The sequence below is a fragment of the Bubalus kerabau genome, chromosome X, assembly GCF_029407905.1.
Source record: "Bubalus kerabau isolate K-KA32 ecotype Philippines breed swamp buffalo chromosome X, PCC_UOA_SB_1v2, whole genome shotgun sequence".
Taxonomy (NCBI): domain Eukaryota; kingdom Metazoa; phylum Chordata; class Mammalia; order Artiodactyla; family Bovidae; genus Bubalus; species Bubalus kerabau.
In genome coordinates, this window is record NC_073647.1 from 83,544,371 (window position 1) to 83,568,437 (window position 24,067).

The 24,067-nt window shown below is 36.2% G+C and overlaps 1 protein-coding gene across 1 annotated transcript in view; it reads right to left on the minus strand.

Annotated features, from left to right (window-relative positions):
* LOC129640078 (cylicin-1-like) overlaps positions 1-24,067 on the minus strand; it is a 48,946-nt gene that overhangs the window by 21,853 nt on the left and 3,026 nt on the right. Inside the window, 1 exon segment of the mRNA XM_055565326.1 lies at positions 2,366-2,419. Within this exon segment, the coding sequence (XP_055421301.1) occupies positions 2,366-2,419 (54 nt within the window).

Below are 24,067 nucleotides of genomic sequence, written 5' to 3' on the forward strand. Positions count from 1 at the left end.
TTCTAAAACAAAACAAAACAAACAAAAATAAAACAGCAAAAAGCCCTGACAATTTAAGGTTTTTAATCATAGCACAAATATTTTTCAAAAGTGAGTGTGAAATAAAGACATTGTTTTTATATTGAAATAAAAAAAATTGTGTGAGTTGTATGGCTAGCAGAAAGTACAAAAACATATACAAGTAAGAATTCTTCAGGTAGAAGGAAATTACCTAAGGTAGTACTTCCTAAAAAAAAAAAAAAAAAAGCATAAGACAGCACATATTTGGGTGCAGAACATGAATATTAAGTATTTACACATAATAATGATAATCTGGTAAGCTTAAAATGAAATTTATAAATTTAAATTCAAAATTTATAGTGGTAATAAAGATTGGTGAAATAATTGGAGTTAAGGTGTTATAAGAAGCTTGATTCTCTGGGAGTTGTAAAGATACAAATTTGTGATATACTTCTATAAATTAAAACATAAGCACTAAATAATAACTAAAATTATATAAATAAAATAATAGAGAAGGAAATGTAATTAAAATGTTTGATTAATATAAAGGAAAGCAATAAAGGATAAATAAACAAAAACATGGCACAAATAATAAAACTAAAATGATAGATGTAAATCCAAACATAAAGCTATTACATTAAAAGCAAATTGACTGGGGACTTCCCTGGTGTTCAGTGAGTAAGAATTTGTCTGCCAAAGCAGGAGACACAGGTTTAATCCCTGGCCTCTGAAGTTTCCACATGCTGTAGAACAACTAAGCCTGCAAGCCTTAACTACTGAGTTTGTTTGCCACAACTGCCCAAGCCTGCGCATCTAGATCCTGTGGTCTGTAACGAGAAGCTACTGCAGTGAGAAGCTCATGCCCAACAAGAGTAGCTCCCGCTCACCACAGCTAGAAAAACGCCCGCACACAGCAACAATGCAGCAAATTCTTTACCCTCTGAGCCACCAGGGGAACCCAAGAATACTGGAGTGGGTAGCTTGTCCCTTCTCCAGGGGATTTTCCTGACCCAAGAATCGAAAAAGGGTCTCTTGCATTGTAGGTGGGTTCTTTACCACCTGAGCTACCAGGGAAATCCAAGAAAGACCCATTGCTGCCAAAAATAAATAAAATTTTAAAAGTCAAATGGACTAAAATCAACAAGTTATAGAGGTTTTCTGCATAACATTGGGCCTATAATTAACAATACTGTATTTTACACTTAAAAATTTGGTGAGTAGTTCTCACGTTTGATTTTCTTACCACAGAACAGTATATGGACTAAGTACACCACTTAAAACATGAATCTGCACAGTGGATTATAATAAACCTAAAATATAAGAGAACATGATTTTTTTTTTAATGGAAAAGGGATACACTGTGTACCTTAATGGATAATAAGCCTGTGGAGCTAAACTAATGTCAAAGTTACCTTTAAGATACATAAAGGTAAATAGGAATATTTTATAATAGTAAAGGGGTTAATCCAACAGAAAGATGTAATAATTCTAAATATGCATGTACCCATTGACATAGCTCTAAAGACCATAAAACTATAATTTATAAAAGGAAAAGTAATGTGCAAACTGACAATTATAGTTGGGAACTTCATCATATTTATTTAAATAACTAATAGAACAAGAAGAAAAGAATATACAGTAGAGATATAGAAAAGTTGAATAACATGATTGACAGAAATTGGCATAATATAAAGACATTACACCAAATAACTGCACAATACTATACATTTTCTTCAAGTTCACATGGAACATTTAACAAAAGTGACCATAGGCTAGGCAATAAGCAAGTCTCAACAAGTATCAAGTACTCAGTCATATGGCATATGTTTGCTGCTCACAGTTGACCAAAGCTAGAAATCAACAACAGAAACGAAAAAATAAAAAACCTAAACAATTGGAAATTAAAAATATAATCTATGGATCAAAGAATAAATTACAATGGAAACAAGAAAATATTTTTAAAACATTTTGAAGAGCATGAGGTAAATACAGTATTGAAATATTTGTGGGGTGTAAAAACCTATTTAAAACTTTGGATGCAAAAACCCATTTAAAACTTTATAACTTTAAATTTGTAAATTAGAAAAAAGGAATAGCTGAAAAGTTAATGACTTAAGTATCTAGTTTAAGAAGCTAAAAACAGAACAGCAAAACAAAGCCAACATATATAAGAGGAAAAAATAATAAAATTATCATCAGAAAGAAACGAAAGATGCAAAAGCTTTATGCTAATATATTGAAAACTTAGATGAAATAAGCAAATTCCTTTAAAAAGAAAGCATATTAATTCTGAAACAAGGGTTAAGTAGAAAATATGGATTACTGTATGTATACTAAAGACATTGTTTGATCATTAAAAACTTACTGACATAGAGAATTCCAGGTGTGGATGTCTTCATTGATTAATTCTCCCAAACACCTAAGGAAGAGAAAGTAACAATTATTCAAAAAATCTTCCAAAGAACAGAAAAAGAAGAGTGACTTTTCAATTTATTATATGAAAAAAACATAACGTTGATACCAAAATCTGATGAGGTCATTAATAGAAAAAAATCACAGACTTATATCTCTCATAAATATAAACACCCCTACCCTTAAACATTTAATCTAATTCAATACATAGAAAGGATACTCTACCACAATAAAACAGGATTTAATTCAGGTTAGTTTAACATTTGAAATTCACCACATTAACACATCAAAATAAAAAAGGGAAAATTATATGAGCATTTCAATATGCAGTCTAACAAATTCATGGTAAAATTTTAGCAAATAAAAATTGGAAAGAAACTTCCTTAACCTGATAGAGGATATATAAAGAAGACTAGAGAAAATACAAATACGCAGTGCTGAAGCATTAGAAATATTCCCCTTAAGCTCAGGAACAACAAAAGGATATCTGCTAGTACAACTTCAATGTAATATTTTACTGGAGGTTCTAGCTAGTGCAATAAGGAAAGACAAATATAAACAAAATGTCAAGAATAGGGGGAAAAAGAAATAAAACTGTTAGTATTTACAGGCAGCATGTTTATGTAGAAAATCCATAATACCTATAGACACACAATTAGAATTAATAAGATAATTTAGCAAAATAGATATAAGATTAAATGTGAAAATCAATTGTATTTAGGTATACAACCAAACAATTAGAAAATATTTTAATAATGCAATTTTTCAGTTCAGTTCAGTTACTCAGATGTGTCCGACTCTTTGAGACCCATGGACTGTAGCACACCAGGTTTCCCTGTCCCTCACAAACTCCCAGAACTTGTTCAAACTCATGTCCATCAAGTCAGTGATGCCATCCAACTATCTCATTCTCTGTTAGTCCCCTTCTCATCCCACCTTCAACCTTTCCCAGCATCAGAGTCTTTTCCAATGAATCAGTTCTTCACATCCGGTGGCCAAAGTATTGGAGCTACAGCTTCAGCATCAGTCTTTCCAATGAATATCAGGACTGATTTCTTTAGGACTAACTGGTTTGATCTCTTTGCAGTCCAAAACTCTCGAGAGTCTTCTCCAAGACCACAGTTCAAAAGCATCAATTCTTTGGCATTCAGCTTTCTTTATAGTCCAACTCTCACATCCATACATGACTGCTGGAAAAACCATAGCTTTGACTAGACGCAATTTGTCTGCAAAGTAATGTCTTTGCTTTTTCATATGCTGTCTAGGTTGGTCATAGCTTTTCTTCCAAGAGCAAGCGTATTTTAATTTCATGGCTGCAGCCACCATTTGCAATAATTTTAGAGTCAAAGACAAATAAAGTCTGTCATTGTTTCTATTGTTTCCCCATCTATTTGCCATGGAGTGATGGGACTGGATGTAGGATCTTAGTTTTTTGAATGTTGAGTTTTAAGCCAGCTTTTTCACTCTCCTCTTCCACTTTCCTCAAGAGGCTCTTTGTTTCCTCTTGTGGCAGAAAGTAAAGAGGAACCAAAGAGCCTCTTGAGGAAAGATCTACTCTGCATCATGGGCTTCCTTGGTGGCTCGGAGGTTAAAGCGTACGCCTGCAATGCGGGAGACGTGTGTTCGATCCCTGGGTCAGGAAGATCCCCTGGAGAAGGAAATGGCCACCCACTCCAGTATTCTTGCCTGGAGAATCCCATGGATGGAGGAGCCTGGCAGGCTACAGTCCACGGGGTCGTAAAGAGTCGGACATGACTGAGCGACTTCACTTTCACTTTTCACTCTGCATCATGGAATCAGGTCCCATCACTTCATGGCAAGTAGATGAGGAAACAGTGAAAACAGTGACAGACTATTTTTTGGGGCTTCAAAATCACTGCAGATGGTGACTTTAGCTATGAAATTAAAAGAAGCTTGCTCTTTGAAGAAAACTCATGATCAACCTAAACAGCATATTAAAAAGCAGAGACATTACTTTGCCAACAAAGGCCTGTCTAGTCAAAGCTATGTTTTACCAGTAGTTATGTATGTATGTGAGAGGTGGACTATAAAGAAGACAGAGCACCAAAGAATTGAACTGCAGTGTTGGAGAAGACTCTTGAGAGTCCCTTGGACTGCAAGGAGATCCAACCAGTCCATCCTAAAGGAAATCAATCCTAAATATTCATTGGAAAGACTGACGCTGAAGCTGAAACTCCAATACTTTGGCTACCTGATGCAAAGAACTGACTCACTGGAAAAGACTCTGATGCTGGGAAAGGTTGAAGGCAGGAGGAGAAAGGGACGACAGAGGATGAGATTGTTGGATGGCATCACTGACTCAATGGACATGAGTTTGAGTAAACTCCAGGAGTTGGTGATGGACAGGAAGGCCTGGTGTGCTGCAGTCCATGAGGTTGCAAAGAGTCGGACACAACTGAGGGACTGAACTGACCTGAACTCCGCATATATGTTAAATAAGCAGGCTGACAATATACAGCCTTGACGTAGTCCTTTCCCAATTTGGAACCAGTCTATTGTTCCATGTCCAGTTCTAGCTGTTGCTTCTTGACCTTCATACAGATTTATCAGGAGGCATGTAAAGTGGTCTGGTATACCCACCTCTTGAAAAATTTTCCACAGTTCGTTGTGATCTATACAGTCAAAGGCTTTGGTGTAATTAATAAAGCAGAAGTAGATGTTTTTATGAAACTCTCTTGCTTTTTCTATGATCAAACGGATGTTGACACTTTGATCTCTGGTTCCTATGCCTTATCTAAATTCCACTTGAACATCTGGAAATTTTTGGTTAATGTACTGTTGAAGCCTGAATGGAGAATTTTGAACATTATTTGCTAGCACGTGAAATGAGTGCAATTGTGTGGTAGTTTGAACATTCTTTGGCATTTCCCATTTGGGGATTGAAATGAAAACTAAACTTTTCCAGTCCTTTGACCACTGCTGACTTTTCCAAATTTGCTGGCATATTGAGTATAGCACTTTAACAACATCATCTCTTAGGATTTGAAATAGCTCAACTGGAATGCCATCACCTCCACTAGTTTTGTTCATAGGGATGCTTCCTAAAGCTCATTTCACTATACATTCCAGGATGTCTGGTTCTAGGTGAGTGATCACACCATCATTGTTATCTAGGTCATGAAGATCTTTTTTGTATAGTTCTTCTGTGTATTCTTGCCACCTCTTCTTAATATCTTCTGCTTCTGTTAGTTCCATGCCATTTTTGTCCTTTATTGTGACCATCTTTGAGTGAAATGTTCCCTTGGTATCTCTAATTTTTTTGAAGAGATCTCTAGCCTCCCCCAGAAATTCTCTGTTTTCTTCTATTTCTTTGCATTGATCATTGAGGAAGGCTTTCTTATCTCTCCTTACTATTCTTTGGAACTCTGAATTCAAATCAATATCTTTCCTTTTCTCCTTTGCCTTTAGCTTCTCTTCTTTTCACAGCTATTTGTAGGGCCTCCTCAGACAACCATTTTGCCTTTTTGCATTTCTTTTTCTTGGGGATGATCTTGATCACTGCCTCCTGTAAAATGTCACGAATCTCTATCCATAGCTCATCAGGCACTCTGTCTATCAGATCGAATTCCTTAAATCTATTTGTTACTTCCAGTGTATAATCATAAGGGGTTTGATTTAGGTCATACCTGCATGTGGTTTTAAGCATTTTGTACGTATGTTAATGACATATAGCATAAGTACAAAATACTCAAAATAAATTTAGAGATATATGTGCAATGCCTCTACACTGAAGGATATAAATCAATGTTAAGATAAATTAAAGAAAACATAAGTAAATAGAGCTATATACTATATTCAGAAGGTTCCTTCCCAAATGATTCAATGTAATCCCAATAAAATTTGCCCTGACTTTTTGTGATAACTGACTAGATAATTTTAAATTTTATATGGAAATAAGAGCCAATAATATACAAGACAATTTGAAAGATAAATAACCAATGTGAAGGATATGTATTATTAAGTATAAATATTATATATTGATATATGTTACCATATATCAATTATTAAAAAGTGAGAGCAATTAAGATGATGTATGCAGGTCAAGAAGCAACAATTAGAACCTGATATGGAACAATGCACTGATTCAAAATTGGAAAAGGAGTACAATGAGGCTGTGTATTGTCACCCTGCTTATTTGAACTACATGCAGGGTATATTGTGTGAAATGCCTGGCTGGATGAAGCACAAGGTGGAATCAAGATTGCCAGGAGAAATATCAATAACCTCATGTATGCAGATGACACCACCCTTATGGCAGAAAGCAAAAATGAATTAAAGAGTGTCTTGATGAAGGTGAAAGAGGAGAGTTAAAATACTGGCTTAAAAGTCAACATTCCAAAAACGAAGATCATGGTATCTGGCCCCATCACTTCATGGCAAATATATGGGGAAACAATGGAAACAGTGAGAGATTTTATTTTCTTGGGCTCCAGAATCACTGTGAACAATGACTGTAGCCATGAAATTAAAAGACACTTGCTCTTGGAAGAAAAACTGTGCCAAACTTAGACAGCATATTAAAAAGAAGAGACATTACTTTGCAGACAAAGGTCCATATAGTCAAAGCTATGGTTTTTCCAGTGGTCATGTATGGATGTGAGAGTTGGACCATAAAGAGAACTGAATGCCAAAGAACTGATGCTTTTGAACTCTGGTGTTGGAGAAGACTGTTGAGAGTCCCTGGGCTGCAAGGAGATCAAACCAGTCAATCCTAAAGAAAATAAACCCTGAATATTCACGCCCAACTCTTTGTAACCCAATGGACTATACAGCCTATGGAATTCTCCAGGCCAGAATACTGGAGTGGGTCACCTTTCCCTACTCCAGGGTATTTTCCCAACCCAGGGATTTGAACCCAGGTCTCCCTCATTGCAGGAGGATTCTTTGCCAGCTGAGCCACAAAGGAAGCCCCAAAATACTGAAGTGCGTAGTCTATCACTTCTCAGGGGATCTTCCCAACCCAGGAATTGAGCCAGGGTCTCTTGAATTGCAGGTGAATTCTTTAACAACTGAGCTATCAGGGAAGGAAGGACTTATGCTGAAGCTGAATTGCCAATACTTTTGGCACTTGATGCAAAGAGCCAACTCATTAGAAAAGACCCTGACTCTGGGAAAAATAGAAGTCAGAAGAAGAAGGGGATGATAGAGGATGAGATGGTTGGATGGCATCACTGACTCAATGGACATGAGTTTGAGCAAGCTCTGGGAGATGGTGAAGGATAGGGAAGCTTGGCATGCTGCAGTCCATGGGATCACAGAGTCATACACCACTGAGCAACTGAGCAATAACAAGAAGTATCAGCCTGAAGACAAGTAACCTACAATACAGACTGAGTTAAAAGAGATGCCTATATAGATATGGTCATATGAATTGTCTCAAAGTTGTTACACATTGAAGAAAAATTAGATTTTCAATAAACAGTACTAATCAACTGGATATCTTCTAGGGGAAACAAAAAAAAAGTGATTCTTGACCTGATCTCACATTACACACTCAAATCAATCCTAGATGCAAAGTAGACCCAAAGGTGAAAGGTAAAAGAGTAAAGTTTCCAGGAGGTAAAAAAGGAGACTATCTTAGTGATAGTGGAGTAAATGTTTCTTAAACATGACACAAAAATATATAACCATAATGGAATAAAATGACAGATTTGGCTTCTGTTATCCAGTTATCATTAACTCTAATACTCTTTCTTTTCACAGTAATGGAAATGTAAAAAAAAAAATAATGTATAAAAAAGACATTTGTTCTTTCAATATCTTGAGAGAAATAGTATAGTCATGACAATAGTAGTAACAATAATAATGAATATGCTTATTATCCTTTCTGTTTAAAATAGTTGCTGTTTAAAATATGATTTCAAAGATACTATATCATTTCATATAATTTTACAATGTTTTACTCATTTAGATTTTTCTGAAGTGAAATTTTTCCCTCAAAATTCTCTGTTCTTTTAATATAAATTTGTTTATTTTAATTGGAGGCTAATTACTTTACATTAAAAAAATTCTCTATTCTTTTTCAGTTTATGTGTACATTACTTCAAATCTATCTTTTATAAAACTGACTTCCTTATTGTCCTATTGTTTTTGCTCCACTTGTTTTCATTCATTACTATTCTTGCAGTTGTATCCCCTGGTAACTGAATGAGTCAATCCTTCAAATTTGAACAAGAAAGTATTATGTGATTTTCATTAATTTATTCATTCAGCTAATTAATATTGAGCATTGTAAAAAGTTGATAAATGACTCCTCAAAGTATTCATATCAAATCCCTGAAACCTGTGAATGTTGTTTTATATGGAAAAAAGGACTTTGCACATGTGACTAAATTAAAACCTTGTGAACAGGAAATTATTTGATTACCCTGGAAGACACTAAATATAGTCACCAGAGTTCTTATAAAGAGGGAAACAACTGGGTTAGAGAAGAATAAAGCAGTTTGATGATTGGCCTTGTTTCCATTGTGGCCCAAGAACTAGCCTCAACCCCCCTCAACTAGGGTCCAGGAGTCCCTGGAGAACATTGTTTTAGACAATCTCCCACAGATAAGACAGCCTTTGTGGAAGTCCAAATTTCCAGGAGGATGATTATAGGTTATAATGAGAGCAAAAAATATAAATTTGGGTGCTTGGAGAGGGTCAGAGCAATACTTGACTTTATATACATCATCCCTCCCTTAAGGTAGCACAGTATACTGCTAAAAGAAATCTCCTTGGCCTATAATTTCTCCCATAAGAGACAGTAAGGTTGTGTGAGTGAGCATCCAGCTTCCTTGCAGTGTATGATGCTGTCAAAAAGGATCATTTCTCTGTCACCACATCTAGAATACTGAGTCATGAGCAACATGGATGGAAGCAAGAAGAAGCTGAGAGAGCAGCAGATATGACCCTCCTAGGGCATTAAAGGAAAATAAATCCTATAGCCCTGGGATTTCTTTGGAAGGAATGATGCTAAAGCTGAAACTCCAGTACTTTGGCCACCTCATGAGAAGAGTTGACTCATTGGAAAATACTCTGATGCTGGGAGGGATTGGGGGCAAGAGGAGAAGGGGACGACAGAGGATGAGATGACTGGATGGCATCACTGACTCGATGGGTGTGAGTCTGAGTGAACTCCGGGAGTTGGTGATGGACAGGGAGGCCTGGAGTGCTGCGATTCATGGGGTCGCAAAGAGTCAGACACGACTGAGCGACTGATCTGATCTGATCTGATAGTGTTGCAAACTACATCATGAAGCCTACCCACGAGCTGCTGGAGATGACTTGCTCAGGAATACCTACAACTGGCCCTCATGCACCCCCAGAATATCATGTGCTTTATTCATACATACTCCCACCCTGTGGCTGGTTCCTTGTATATATTTTTAATGATGGTGAGAGTGAGCTTTGAAAGAGAGTTAGTGAGCATGCACAGAAAGCTGGCATGAATCTGTGGGCCAAAGAGAAACCACAAACATGAGCTTTGGTTCTGCCACTAGGAAAGTAAAATGGAGACTTTCAGCAGTGGCCCTGGTACACTGTAAGATAGAAAGATGGTTACAAGCTTAAGAATTCTGCTGCAAAAGGGATCAAGAAACATGGAGCAGAAACAGCCATAGAGTGTTTGAGGAAACCCCAGAATCCCTAGCAGGTCTGATGGAAGGTATTTATCTCCCAAAGAATAGAGGAAGTTACTGCTTCTTCAAATGTGAAGCCAGTAATGTAAGACTTCAAGAAACGTGAAAAATCAAAGAAACGTGATACCACAAAAGTATCATTTATGATTTATTTAATAAATAATTCAAAACAGCTGTTTTAAGAGAGTTCAATAAGCTACAAGAAAGCACAGAAAGACAATTCACTGAAATTAGGGAAACAATAGACTAACAAATTTAGCAGTTTATAAAGTGGTGGAAATCATAAAAAAATTCTCAAGCTGAAGAATATAGTGAATTAAATAAAAATGCAATACACAGCAGAGCACCAAGCTGAATAGATCAAACAGAAGAAAATGGAAAGTTTTTCCATTCTAAGAATGGAAAAACAGGACTTTTGAAATTATTGAGTCAGAATAGAACAAAGAACACAAATGAAAAAGACTGAAGAAATCCTATGTGATCTACGGGATACCATCAAGAGAAACAATTCGTGAATTATTGAAGAAAACTTATAGTTCAGGAGAGAATGAGATGGTATATTCAAAGGGCTGAAAGAGAAAAAAAAGAATATTACTCAGCTATAAAAAACAACACATTTGAGTCAGTTCTAATGAGGTGGATGAACCTGGAGCCTATTATACAGAGTAAGTCAGAAGAGAAACTTCAATACAGTATATTAATGCATATATATGGAATTTAGAAAGACAGTAATGACAACCCTGTGTGCAAGACAGAAAAAGAGACACAGACATAAAGAACAGACTTGGACTATGTCAGAGAAGGAAGGGGTGGAATGATTTGAGAGAATATTATTGAAACATGTATATTACCATATGTAAAATAGATGACCAGTGCAAGTTTGATGCATGAAGCAGGGCACTCAAAGCAGATGCACTGGGACAACCCAGAGGGATGGGATGCTGAAGGAAGTTCAAGATGGGGGGACACATGTACACCCATGGCTGATTCACGTCATTGTATGGCAAAAACCACACTACAATATTATAAAGTAATTAACTTCCAGTTGAAAAAAAAAAAAAAAAAAACAACACCCTGCCAACAAAGAACATTCTATCTAACAAAAGTTTTACTTCCTAAATTAATGAGAAAAAAAGATCTCAGACCAAAAAAAAAAAAAAAATTACCATTAGATGTTTCTTACAAGAAATGAAAGTTCTTCAATGTGAAATTAAAGGATAATAACTGATAACATGAAAAGATATGAATATATTCAACACACTTGGAGTATATAGTCAAATTCAGAATACTTTAATACTGTAATATGATTATATGTTAACTTAATTGAAGTTAAGTATTTATCAGTGAAAAATAAACTATAACATTAAGAGTTTTTTTAAACTGATGGAACTGCAAGGCAAAAACTTTTAGTAGATACACAAAAGATAAAGGAAAAGGGGAATAAAAACAACTTACTATGATATTAATCAATTTATAAAGGAAGGCAGCAAGAGATGAAGGAAGAAAGAAACAAGGGAACTATAAAACAATAAGAAAGAATAACATGACATTAGTAAGTTTTTATTTATTAGTAATTACTCTAAAAGTAAATGGATTAAATTTTCCAAATAAAATACATAGAGTAGCTGAATGAATGTAAACACAAGACATAACTATATGATACTCACAAGAGAGTCACTTCAGTTTTAAGATCACATATAGATTCAAAATGAAGTGATGGAAAAATATATGCCATACAAGTGGAAATCAAAAGAGAGCTTTCATCAGAAAAAATAGACATTAGGTCAAAAACCATAATCAGAGAAAAAGAAGGCCCTTTTATGATTATAAAGAGATCAATTCATAAGAAGATATAACAACGATAAATATATATTCAGCAAAGATTAGAATACCTAAATATATTAAGTAGATACTAACAGGTCTTTAGGCAAAAATATGCACTAATACAATAATAGTGTGGGACTTCAATACCCACTTGCAACAATAGATAGATTCTACAGATATAAAAATCAATAAGGAACAATTAAATTTGGAATATATTTTATACCAAAAGGGCCTAACAGTCCATCCAATAACATCAGGATACATATGCCTCTCAAGAGCACACAGAACAGTCTCCACAAAAGATCATATGTCAAAGAACATGCTTTAGAAAATTTAAGAAGATTGAAATAATATCAGACATCTTTTCCGACCACCATGATATTACAAATATTATACAGTATGATTACAAATCTGTAAATGTGACACTCTATATTAATAGAATGAAAACTGAAAATCACATAATAATTTCATAGGCACAGAAAAAGCATTGACAAAATATAACATTCTTCCATATAGAAAAAATACTCTCAACAAATTGGCTATAGAAGAAATGTACCTTAATGTAATAAAGGCCATCAATGACAAACTCTCATTTTACATTACACTAAATGTTTAAATGTTGAAAGCTTTTCCTCTGTGATCAGGAACAAGTACGACCACTCTTGCCACTCTTAGTCAACATAGTAGAGGAAGCCTTAGCCAGAGCAATTAGGCAAAAAAAATAAATACACAGCATCCAAATTAGGAATAAGTCAAATTATTTTTGTTTGCAAATATGTGATCTTGAATATAGAAAGTCTTGAAGATTCTACCAAAAACTACTAGAACTAATCAGCAAGTTCAGTACATTTGCAGGATACAAAACATATAGAAATCAGTTGCACTTTAATACACTAAAACCAAAATATCTGAAAACTAAAGGAAACTATCTAATTTACAAAAGTTTAAAGTAACACAATCCTTATAAATATATTTAGCTAAAGAAGTTAAATAGCTACACACTAAAAGCTATAAGATTTTGATGAAAGAAAATATATAAGATACAAATAAATGGAAAGACATTTCAAGTTCATGAATCAGAAGAATAATATTGTTAAAATGTCCAGACTACCAACCAAAAGCCATCTATAGTTTAAATGCAATCCTTACGAAAATGTCAATGGTGCTTTTCACAAAAATTGAAAACACAAATCTAAAATTTGTACAAAACCACAAAAGACTATGAATATCCAAAGAATTCTTGAGAAAGAACAATGTTGAAGACTCATAGTTCCTGATTATAAACTACTCTTAAAAACTAGAATGTACTTGCATAAAAAAATTATATAGACTATTATAACAGAATCGACAACCCAGAAATACCAAGACAAAAAAATGGGGAAAAGATAGCTCTTCAATAAATGTTTCTTTGAAAACTGGATGTCCACATGGAAAAGAATAAAAGTGGACTCCTATATTACACAACTCAAAAAATAAGTTTGAAATGTATTAATGACTTCAACATAGAAGCTGAAACTGTTCAGCTCCTAGAAGAAAAAAGGAAAAAAGCTTTTTGATATTCTTTTGTCACTGATTTTTTTTTTTTTTGACAGCAAGAAAGTACAGGCTAACAAAAAGAGAAATGAATAAGCTGAAAAGCTTTTTTACAGCAAAAAAAAAAAACAATACCAAAAAACAGCAACAGCCTATGGAATGAGACAACATGTTTTCAAATTGTCTGTCTGATAAAGGGTTAATATTCAAAATATATGAGACACTGATACAGCTCATCAGCAGAAATAATCCAAACAACCCTATTTTTTTTTTAAGTGAGCAAAGAAACTGGAGATACTTTGCCAGAATATTTATAAAAATGGCCAACAAGTACATGAAAAGATGCCCAACATAATAATCAGGGTAACTAATATCAAAACTAGAGTGTGATATCATCTCATATATGTTAGAATGGCTCTTATCAAAAATAGTAGAGACAAGTATTGGTGAAGCTGTGGATAAAAGGAAATTTGGGCACTTTGGTACAGATGTCAATTGGTATAGCCACTGTGGGCAACAAGAGGGAGGTTCTTCAAAAATTAAAAACAAAACTACCATATTTTTATAGCAACTCTACTACTGGACATATATCTAAAGGAAATGAAATCACACTTGAAGAGATATGAGACTTATCTATCACCTATCAATCATTTATCTAATTTAGCCATGATAAAGAAGGAAGTTCTGGCATTTATGACAACATGGAAGGACCTTGAGGGCATTATGATAAGTGAAGTAAGTTAGTGAAAGACATATACAGTACAATCTCACTTATAAATGGATTCTAAAGAAGCCATACTTAAAGAACAAACTGAGAGGTGGGGGGAAATGCAGAGGTAACATTCAAAGTGTACAAATGTTCAGTTAAAATATGGATAATTTCTGGTATTTATTGTGTTGACTATAGTTAACAACACTATATTATATACTTGAAATTTGGTATGAGAGTAGACCATAAATGTTCTCACCACAAAAAGAAATAGTATTTTTGTGATGTGATGGAAGTGTTAAGTAATCCTACTGTGGTAATTATTTTGCAATATGCATGCATAAAAAATCATCACATTGTACACTTTAAACTGAAACAATGTTACATGTTAATTGTATCAGCAAAATTCTGTAATAAAAGGAAAGACAATGAGAATAGAGAAGAACAGTATAGGAGCTATACTTTTGGTGGAGAAAATCCAGCACTCAGTGTTGTGAGTTGATTTGTGCCCCTTATAAAGATAAACACAAGTCTTACCAGTTGGTACTTGTGAATTTGACCTTATTTGGGAATAGTGTCTTTTACAGATGTAATCAAGTTAAGATGAGATAATTCTGGATTAAAGTGGGGCCGACTACAATGACTGGTGTCATTATGAAAAGGGGAAACTTGGCACACACACAGGGAGAGTGAATTTTGTGATGTTGGAGGCAGAGATTGAAGTGATGCATCTATAAGCCAAAGAATACCAATGCTTGCCAGCAACTGCTGTAACCTAGGGTAGAGGCATAGGCCTCCCTCAGAGCCTCAAGGAGCAAAATCTGCTGACACCTTAACTTTGGACTTAAAGCTTCCTGAAGTATGAGACAATTAAGCCACTCAATTTGTGGTAATTTGTTTTGACTGCCTTAAGAAATTGTCACACTTCAAATTATACTCAGGCATGAGCAAGAAAAGGGCATTTGCTATAATAAAAGAGAAGGCAGAAAATAGGGTTGTAATATGCCTGTAGATTAGTATATATTCAGTAGTGACGATGATGAAATTTTCCCCTAGCTGAGAGTAGGATACAGTGTAGCTATTATAGATTTGAGAAGAGAGGAAAAAGTGAAGAACACTCATCTTCAAGAATAGGAGAGCTATGAATAGATGATAGAAGTTTAATATTATTGCCAGGTACCATTAACAGTACACTTGCAGTTTGTCATAATAAATATGAATTGAAGCCAATCATCATGGTTACATGCCTTTCCTTAGTCATGTTCAGTTGCAAAAGTGCCACCAACCACTGTGGAGTAATAGGAGAATCGGATTTAACTAAAATTAGGGTTTTTGTTAGCAGAAATGTCAAAAGGAGAGTGGGGAGATGGAATTGAGGCTTTATGAAGGGAAACACTTGTGCTGATTCACCATGAGCGTGTAAGAATCTAATATAGGTAAGAATTTATAATGGGTAAGAATATTAGTAAAGCCATGGAGAAGGGATTGATGAGTTCAAAGATTGTAAATCAATGGTAAGTTTTGGAGGGGTGGAAACATTGTTGGAGTGGGGTTATTAAAGTTACCTGAGGCAGTGGTTGAAGAGTGAAATGCTAGAAAGTGAGGTTTTGGAGGGGTATGTATGGAAGTGAGCCATTGAAATTAGATGAAAGGCAAGATCATTGGACATTAAAGATGGCGGAGAAGAAGGATATGCACTCACCTTTTCCTGTGAGAACTCCAAAATTGAAATTAGCTGCTGAACAACCATCGACAGGAAAAAGTTGGATCCAGCCAAAATATGATACCCCACATCCAAGGGCAAAGAAGAAGTCCCAACAAGATGGCAGGAAGGGCAAAATTTCACTTAGAATCAAACCTTATACAGGCCAGAGATGCTTGAAGGGTGCAAACAAAGTCTTGTGTTCACAGGACCTAGGGACCCCATAGGAGACTGAGCCATACCTGCCTTTGAGTGTTTGAGTGTTTCCTGCAGAGGCACAGGTCAGTAGTGGCCTGCCTCAGGGACAGGGTCTCTGTGTGCAGCAGGCCTGGGAGGCACGATATGTGGCATCAGACCTTTTGGAGGATGCTGACATTAGCCCCATCATAAAGCCACAGAGCAGAGGACTCACAAACTGGAGAAAAGTAATACCAAAGAAGTTCTTGTAGTGTTACAAAAGTTCTATGGCCCACAACAGATTTCCCAACCTGGGGATCTGGCAAAGGGACTGTGAACCCTCAGGGAATTTGAACGCCAGTGGGATTTGACTACAGAACATCCACAGGACTGGGGAAACAAACTTTTGGATGGCACAAACAAAATCTTGTGCACACCAGGACCCAGGAGAAAGGAGCAGTGACCCCACAAGAGATGGAGCCAGAGTTGCCTGTGAGTGTCCAGGAGTCTCTGGTGAAAGCATGGCTCAACAGTGACATGCTGCAGGGTAAGGGGCACTGACTTCAACAGTCCTGGGAGCCACATGGTGCTGGCATAAGTCTTTTGAAAGAGGTCGCCATTACTGCCATTACTCTCACCATAGTTTTGCCTCAGGCCAAAGTACAGGGAGGGGACACAGCACCACATCAACAGAAAATTGGATTAAAATTCTACTAAGCAAGGTCCCACCTATCAGAGCAAAACCCAATTTGCCCACAGCCAGTACCTAGCAGGGCTTCCCTGGTGGCTCAGATGGTAAAGCATCTGCCTGCAATGCGGGGGACCTGGGTTCAATTCCTGGGTCAGGCAGATCCCCTGGAGAAGGAAATGGCAATCCACTCCAGAACTCTTGCCTGGAAAATCCCATGGATGGAGGAGCCTGATAGGCTACAGTCCATGTGGTTGCAAAGAGTCAGACACGACTGAGTGACTTCACTTTCACTTTCAGTACCTAGCATCAGGAAGCTTCCACAAGCTTCTTATCCTTATCCATCATAAGGCAAACAGAATGAATAGGACAATTAAAGAAAACTAACCAAACTGATCACATACATCACAGCCTTATCTGACACAATGAAACTATGAGCCATGGCGTGTAGGGATACCCAAGACAGATGAGTCATGATGGAGAGTTCTGATAAAAAATGGTTCACTGAAGAAAGGAATGGCAAGCCACTTCAACATTCTTGCCTTGAGAACCCCATGAACAGTATGAAAAAGCAAAGGGATACAAAACTGAAAGATGAACTCCTCAGATCAGTATGTGCCCAATATGCTACTGGAGAAGAGTGGAGAAATATCTCCAGAAGGAATGAATAAGCTGAGCCAAAGTGGGAACAATGCCCAGTTCTGGATGTGTCTGGTAATGAAAGTCAAGTCCAATGCTGTAAGAACAATAATGCATAGAAACCTGGAATGTTAAGTCCATGAATCAAAGTAAATTGGAAGTGGTCAAACAGGAGATGGCAAAAGTGAACATTGACATTTTAGGAATCAGTGAACTAAAGTGGGCTGGGATGCATGAATTTAATTCAGATGACCTTTACATCTACTACTGTGGGCAAGAATCCCTTAGAAGAAATGGAGTAGACCTCATAGTTAACAAGAGAGTAAAAATTGTAATCAGTTCAGTTCAGTTCACTCAGTTGTGTCCGACTCTTTTTGACCCCATGAATTTCAGCACGCCAGGCCTCCCTGTCCAATACCAACTCCTAGTGTTCACTCAAACTCACGTCCATTGAGTCGGTGATGCCATCCAGCCACCTCATCCTTTGTCGTCCCCTTTTCCTCCTGCCCCCAATCCCTCCCAGCATCAGAGTCTTTTCCAATGAGTCAACTCTTCTCATGAGGTGGCCAAAGTACTGGAGTTTCAGCTTTAGCATCATTCCTTCCAAAGAACACCCAGGACTGATCTCCTTTAGAATGGACTTGGGTGCAATCTCAAAAACGACAGAATGATCTCTGTTTCTAAGACAAACCATTCAATATCATAGTAATCCAAATCTGTGCCCCGACCACTAATGCCAAAGAAGCTCAAGTTGAATGGTTCTATGAAGACCTACAAGACCTTTTAGAACTAATACCAAAAAAAGAGATGTCGTTTTCATCATAGCTGACTGGAATGCAAAAGTAGGAAGTCAAGAGATACCTGGAGTATGAGCAAGCTTGGCCTTGGAGTACAAAATGAAGCAGGGCAAAGGCTAACAGAGTTTTGCCAAGAGAACACACTGATCATAGCAAACATCCTCTTCCAACAACACAACAGACAACTCTACACATGAACATCACCAGATGGTCAATACCAAAATCAGACTGATTGTTCTTTGCAGCTAAAGATGGAGAAGTTCTATACAGTCGGAAAGAAAACTGGGAGCTGACTGTGGCTCAGATCATGAACTCCTTAGTGTCAAATTCAGACTTCATTTGAAGAAAGTAGGCAAAAACAATAGGTCTTTCAGGTATGACCTCAAACAAGTCCCGTATGATTAAACAATGGAAGTGACATATAGATTCAAGAGATTAGATCTGATAGACAGAGAGCTTGAAAAACTACAGATGAAAGTTTGTGACATTGTACAGGAGGCAGTGACCAAAACCATCCCCAAGAAAGAAATGCAAAAAGGCAAAATGGTTGTCTTAGGGTGCCCTTACAAATAGCTGAGAAAAGAAAAGAAGCAAAAGGCAAAGTAGAAAAGGACACATATACATGGGGGGTTGTAAAAAGCCTTTTTAAGTGAACAATGGAAAGAAATAGAGGAAAACAAGAGTGGAAAAACTAGAGATGTCTTCAAGACAACTAGAGATAACAAGGAAGCATTTAATACAAAGATAGGCACAATAAAGGACAGAAACTGTATGGACCTAACAGAAGGAGAAGATATCAAGAAGAGGCGGCAAGAATAGACAGAAGAACTATATAAAAAAAGATCTTCATGACCTAGATGGCCATGATGGTGTGATCACTCACTTAGAGCCAGATATCCTGGAGTCCACAGTCAAGTGGGCCTTAAGAAGCATCACTACGAACAAAGCTAGTGGAGTTGGTGAAATGCCAGCTGATCTATTTGAAATCCTCAAAGACGATGCTGTGAAAGTTCTGCACTCAATATACCAGCAAATATGGAAAACTCAGCAGTGGCCACAAGACTGGAAAAGGTCAGTTTTTACTCCAGTCCCAAACAAAGGCAATGACAAAGAATGTTCAAGCTACCCCACAATCACTCTTTCACACACTAGCAAAGTAATGCTCAAAATTCACCAAGCTAGGCTTCAACAGTATGTAAGCCAAGAACTTCCAGATGTTTAAGCTGGATTTAGAAAAGGCAGAGGAACCAGAGATCAAATTGCCAACATCTGTTGGATCATAGAAAAAGCAAGAGAATTCCAGAAAGACATCTATTTCTGATTCATTGACTATGCTAAAGCCTGTGGCTGTGTGAATCACAACAAACTATGGAAAATTCCTAAGCAGATAGGAATATCAGACCACCTTACCTGCCTCCTGAGAAACCTTTATGCAGGTCAAGAGGCAACAGAACAGGAAATAAAACAATGGACTGGTTCCAAATTGGGAAAGGAGCACGTCAAAACTGTATATTGTCATCCTGTTCATTTAATTTATATGCAAAGTACATCATGTGAAATGTCAGGTTAAATGAAGCACAAGCTGGAATCAAGATTGCTGGGAGAAATTTCAGTAACCTCAGATATGCAGATGTCGCCACCCTTATGGCAGAAAGTGAAGAGGAACTAAAGGGTCTCTTAATGAAAGTGAAAATGGAGAGTGCAAAAGCTGGCTTAAAACTCAACATTCAAAAAAATGAAGATAATGGCATCCAGTTTCATCACTTCATGACAAATAAATGGAGAAGCAATGGAAACAGTGCCAGACTTTATTTTCTTGGGCTCCAAAATAACTGCAGATGGTAACTGCAGCCATGACATTAAAAGACGCTTGCTCCTTGGAGAAAAAAATCATTGAAAACCTAGACAGCATATTAAAAAGCAGGGGCGTTACTTTGAGGACAAAAATCCATCTAGTCAAAGCTATGGTTTTTCCAGTAGTAATGTACATATGTGAGTGTTGGACCATAAAGAAGGCTGAGCATGGAAGAATTTATGCCTCTGAACTGTGGTGGTGTAGAAGACTCTTGGGAATCCCTTAGACTGCAAGGAGATCAAATCACTTAATTCTAAAGGAAATCAATCCTGAATATTCATTGGAAGGACTGATACTGAAGCCAAAACACCAATACTTTGGCCACCTTATGTGAAGAACTGACTCATGGGAAAAGACCCTGATGCTGGGAAAGACTGAAGGCTGAAGTAGAAGGGGACAACAGAGGAAGAAATCATTGTATGACATCACCAACTCAATGGACATGAGTTTGAGCAAGCTCTGGGATATGTTGAAGGAAAGGGAAGCCTGGTGTGCTGCAGTCCATGATGTAACAAAAAGTTGGTCATGACTGAGAGGCTGAACAACAACAGAAAAATCACAAGGAATTGACAAGAGTACAGTTGATAGTACTGTATAGCATGGTAGTAGGCCACATACGAAAATCATGGCAAAATGAAGTGGAGCAACAATGGAATCAGCAAATGGATAGAGTTGAGAAAGCTATCAGGTGACGTAATCTGATGGCACAAGATTCCAAGCAAGCTTTTTTTAAGGAATAGAGAAGAGAAAAGATTTGGAAATGCCATTGAGGAAACAAATCTGCAGTACCTCTGAGTTCTGTTTTATGAAGGGATATGGGAGAAAATACTTCTCACTAGAGAAGGATTTACTTGTAACACTGTGTTTAAAAGAGGTAATAATGTCCAGTAGTGACATAATCTGAGCCCTTTGTGATGTAAGAGGCAAGAATAGACATAGGCAACATCAAACTAGAAATACATTTTAAAGGCACTAGGGAACTAAATCATTAATTTCTAGATAAAATAATTCTTTCCCTTTTTTTTTTTTAAACTATGTTGCATTTTCTGATTCTAAAAATAATACATACTTTTTGGAAAAAAAATCCAAACATTATAGAAATGTATTATTTTAAAAGGGAATAGATCTCTATAGTTCTCTAGAATTTGAATTTCTGACTCAAAGGTTTTCTAAACTTTATTTTCATTGTTGAAGTTGTGCAGTTTTTCATATTTTTACTGATCTTTGACATTTTTTTTCTGCAAATTACCTATTCCATCTTAACTATAGCTTTCTTACTGATTTTTTTTAACTTAACATAATTGTATTAGTTTTGCCAAATATCAAAATGAATCCACCACAGGTATACATGTGTTCCCCATCCTGAACCCTCCTCCCTCTTCCCTCCCCACACCATCCCTCTGGGTCGTCCCAGTGCACCAGCCCCAAGCATCCAGTATCGTGCATCGAACCTGGACTGGCAACTCGTTTCATACATGATATTTTACATGTTTCAATGCCATTCTCCCAAATCTTCCCACCCTCTCCCTCTCTCTCAGAGTCCATAAGACTGTTCTATACATCAGTGTCTCTTTTGCTGTCTCGTACTCAGGGTTATTGTTACCATCTTTCTAAATTCCATATATATGTGTTAGTATATTGTATTGGTGTTTTTCTTTCTGGCTTACTTCACTCTGTATAATAGGCTTCAGTTTCATCCACCTCATTAGAACTGATTCAAATGTATTCTTTTTAATGGCTGAGTAATACTCCATTGTGTATATGTACCACAGCTTTCTTATCCATTCATCTGCTGATGGACATCTAGGTTGCTTCCATGTCCTGGCTATTATAAACAGTGCTGCGATGAACATTCAGGATCCTCTATGACCCACCTCCAAGAATATTGGAAATAAAAGCAAAAATAAACAAATGGGACCTAATTAACCTTAAAAGCTTTCTTACTGATTTTTACATGCTTTTAAAAATAGGTTGTGTCATAAGAATTTTCCATTTTTGTAAGTTAAAATGGCTGAATATTGATAGCTTTATATGGTTCAACTTAATATATATGGATATTAGCTGTTAGCTCTAAGTCAATATCACTTACACCATCAAAATTTTTTGTATTACTGTCAGTAATACTCTTTTAAAGGAGATTGGCTTTTAAAATAGAGACTAACACTAAATGATGTAGCCACTAAATCCTGAAGAAATACTTTTGTTTAATTTCTATGAATAATATTTTATCATCCACAATGATACCTTTAAAAATCAACTAACTATAGTGTCTTAATTGGCAATAATATAAAGTCTTCCTTTTTATCAGAAAAACAGGATGGCCTAATGCTCTTTACATAGAAAATTAAGTATACCAGAGTACCATAATAAAGTCTTACTATGTTTTATTATGCTTTTCATTTTGAAGTGCCTTCACACACAGTAATTACTTCCCTTCTCCCTAAAATAAGATGTGGTTATAAGTACACATATACACACATTCAGAGTGATTAAAATATTCAAGGCCATGCAGCTATTTTGTGAAAGAGCCTGAACTAGCTAAATTTCAAAGTAAAACACAAGATGTTATGGAAATTTTGTACCTCTGTTTAAAATACAACTTTCAGTCATGGCCAGGTAGCTCAGTTGGATAGAGCATGATGCTAATAAAATACAAATTTTAATCTATAAGTAGCTACTATTAGAGGAACATTATATTAAAATATAAATATGAAGCTAAATTGAGCACACTAACCGTTGAAAACGCTAAAAATTATTCAGAAGAGGACTTACAATCTTGGAAAGACATTTCCCCTGCCTATAGGTTGCCAGGACTTTAACACTGTAAGTTCAAACTGGTAACGCTGAGTGATGACATCATAAAGAGACTGTAAACAACAGGAACTTAAAGGGATAAGATACAGTAATTATATTTTACATGCATAAGTGCTTCTGAAATCTATTCAATAACTTTAGATGTGTTCACACACAATATTTCACAGTTTGAACTGAGAGAATCAGTTTTTCATTGATTGAACCTATTTTTATTTTTTTTTTTAAATTAGAGTAAAATTGCTTTACAATGTTGTGTTGATTTCTGCCCTACAACAACACAAATCAGCCATAATTATACATATATCACCCCTGTCTTGAGCCTCCCAACCTTCTCCCTATCCCACCTCTCTAGGTTATCACAGAGCTCCAGTCTGGGCTCTATGTGTTACACAGCAACTTCTTACCAGTTATCTATTTTACATATGGTAGTGTATATATGTCAATGCTACTTTCTCCATTCGTTCCACTCTCTCCTTGCCTGACTGTATCCACAGATGCAGTCTATAAATCTATGTCTCCATTCCTTCCCTGCAAATAAGTTCATCAATAACATTTTCCGAGATTTCATATATATGTGTTAATATACAATATTTGTTTTTCTCTTTCTGACTTACTTCGCTCTGTATAACAGGCTCTAGGTTCATCCACCTCACTGGAACTGACTCAAATTCATTATTTTTTATGGTTTAATAATATTCCATTGTATATATGTACCACTTCTGCTTTATCCATTCATCTGTAGATGGATATCTAGGTTGTTTTCATGTCCTGGCTACTGTAAATGGTGATGCAATGAATATTGGGGTACTTGTGTCTTTTAGAATTGTGGCTTTCTCAGGGTATAGTCCCTGTAAGTGGGACTGCTGGGTCATGTGGCAGATTTATTCTTTGACCCATCTCATAGAGTAATGGAAATGAAAATAAAACAAACAAATGGAATCTAATTAAACTGAAAAGTTTTTGAAAGGCAAAGGAAATGATAAACAAGATTAAAAGACAGTCCTCAGAATAGGAGAAAATAATTGCAAATGGAACAACTGACAAGTGATTAATCTCCAAAATATATAAGCAGCTCAAAATCAGAAAGAAAAAATCCCAGCTCAATCAAAAAATGGGCAAAAGAGTTGGGCAGACATTTCTCCAAAGAAGACAGATGACCAATAAACACATGAAAAGATGCTAAACCTCATTAATTATTAGAGAAATGCAAATCAAAATCACAGTGAGGTATCACCTCACACCAGTCAGAATGAAAGTGAAATGAAAGTGAAGTTGCT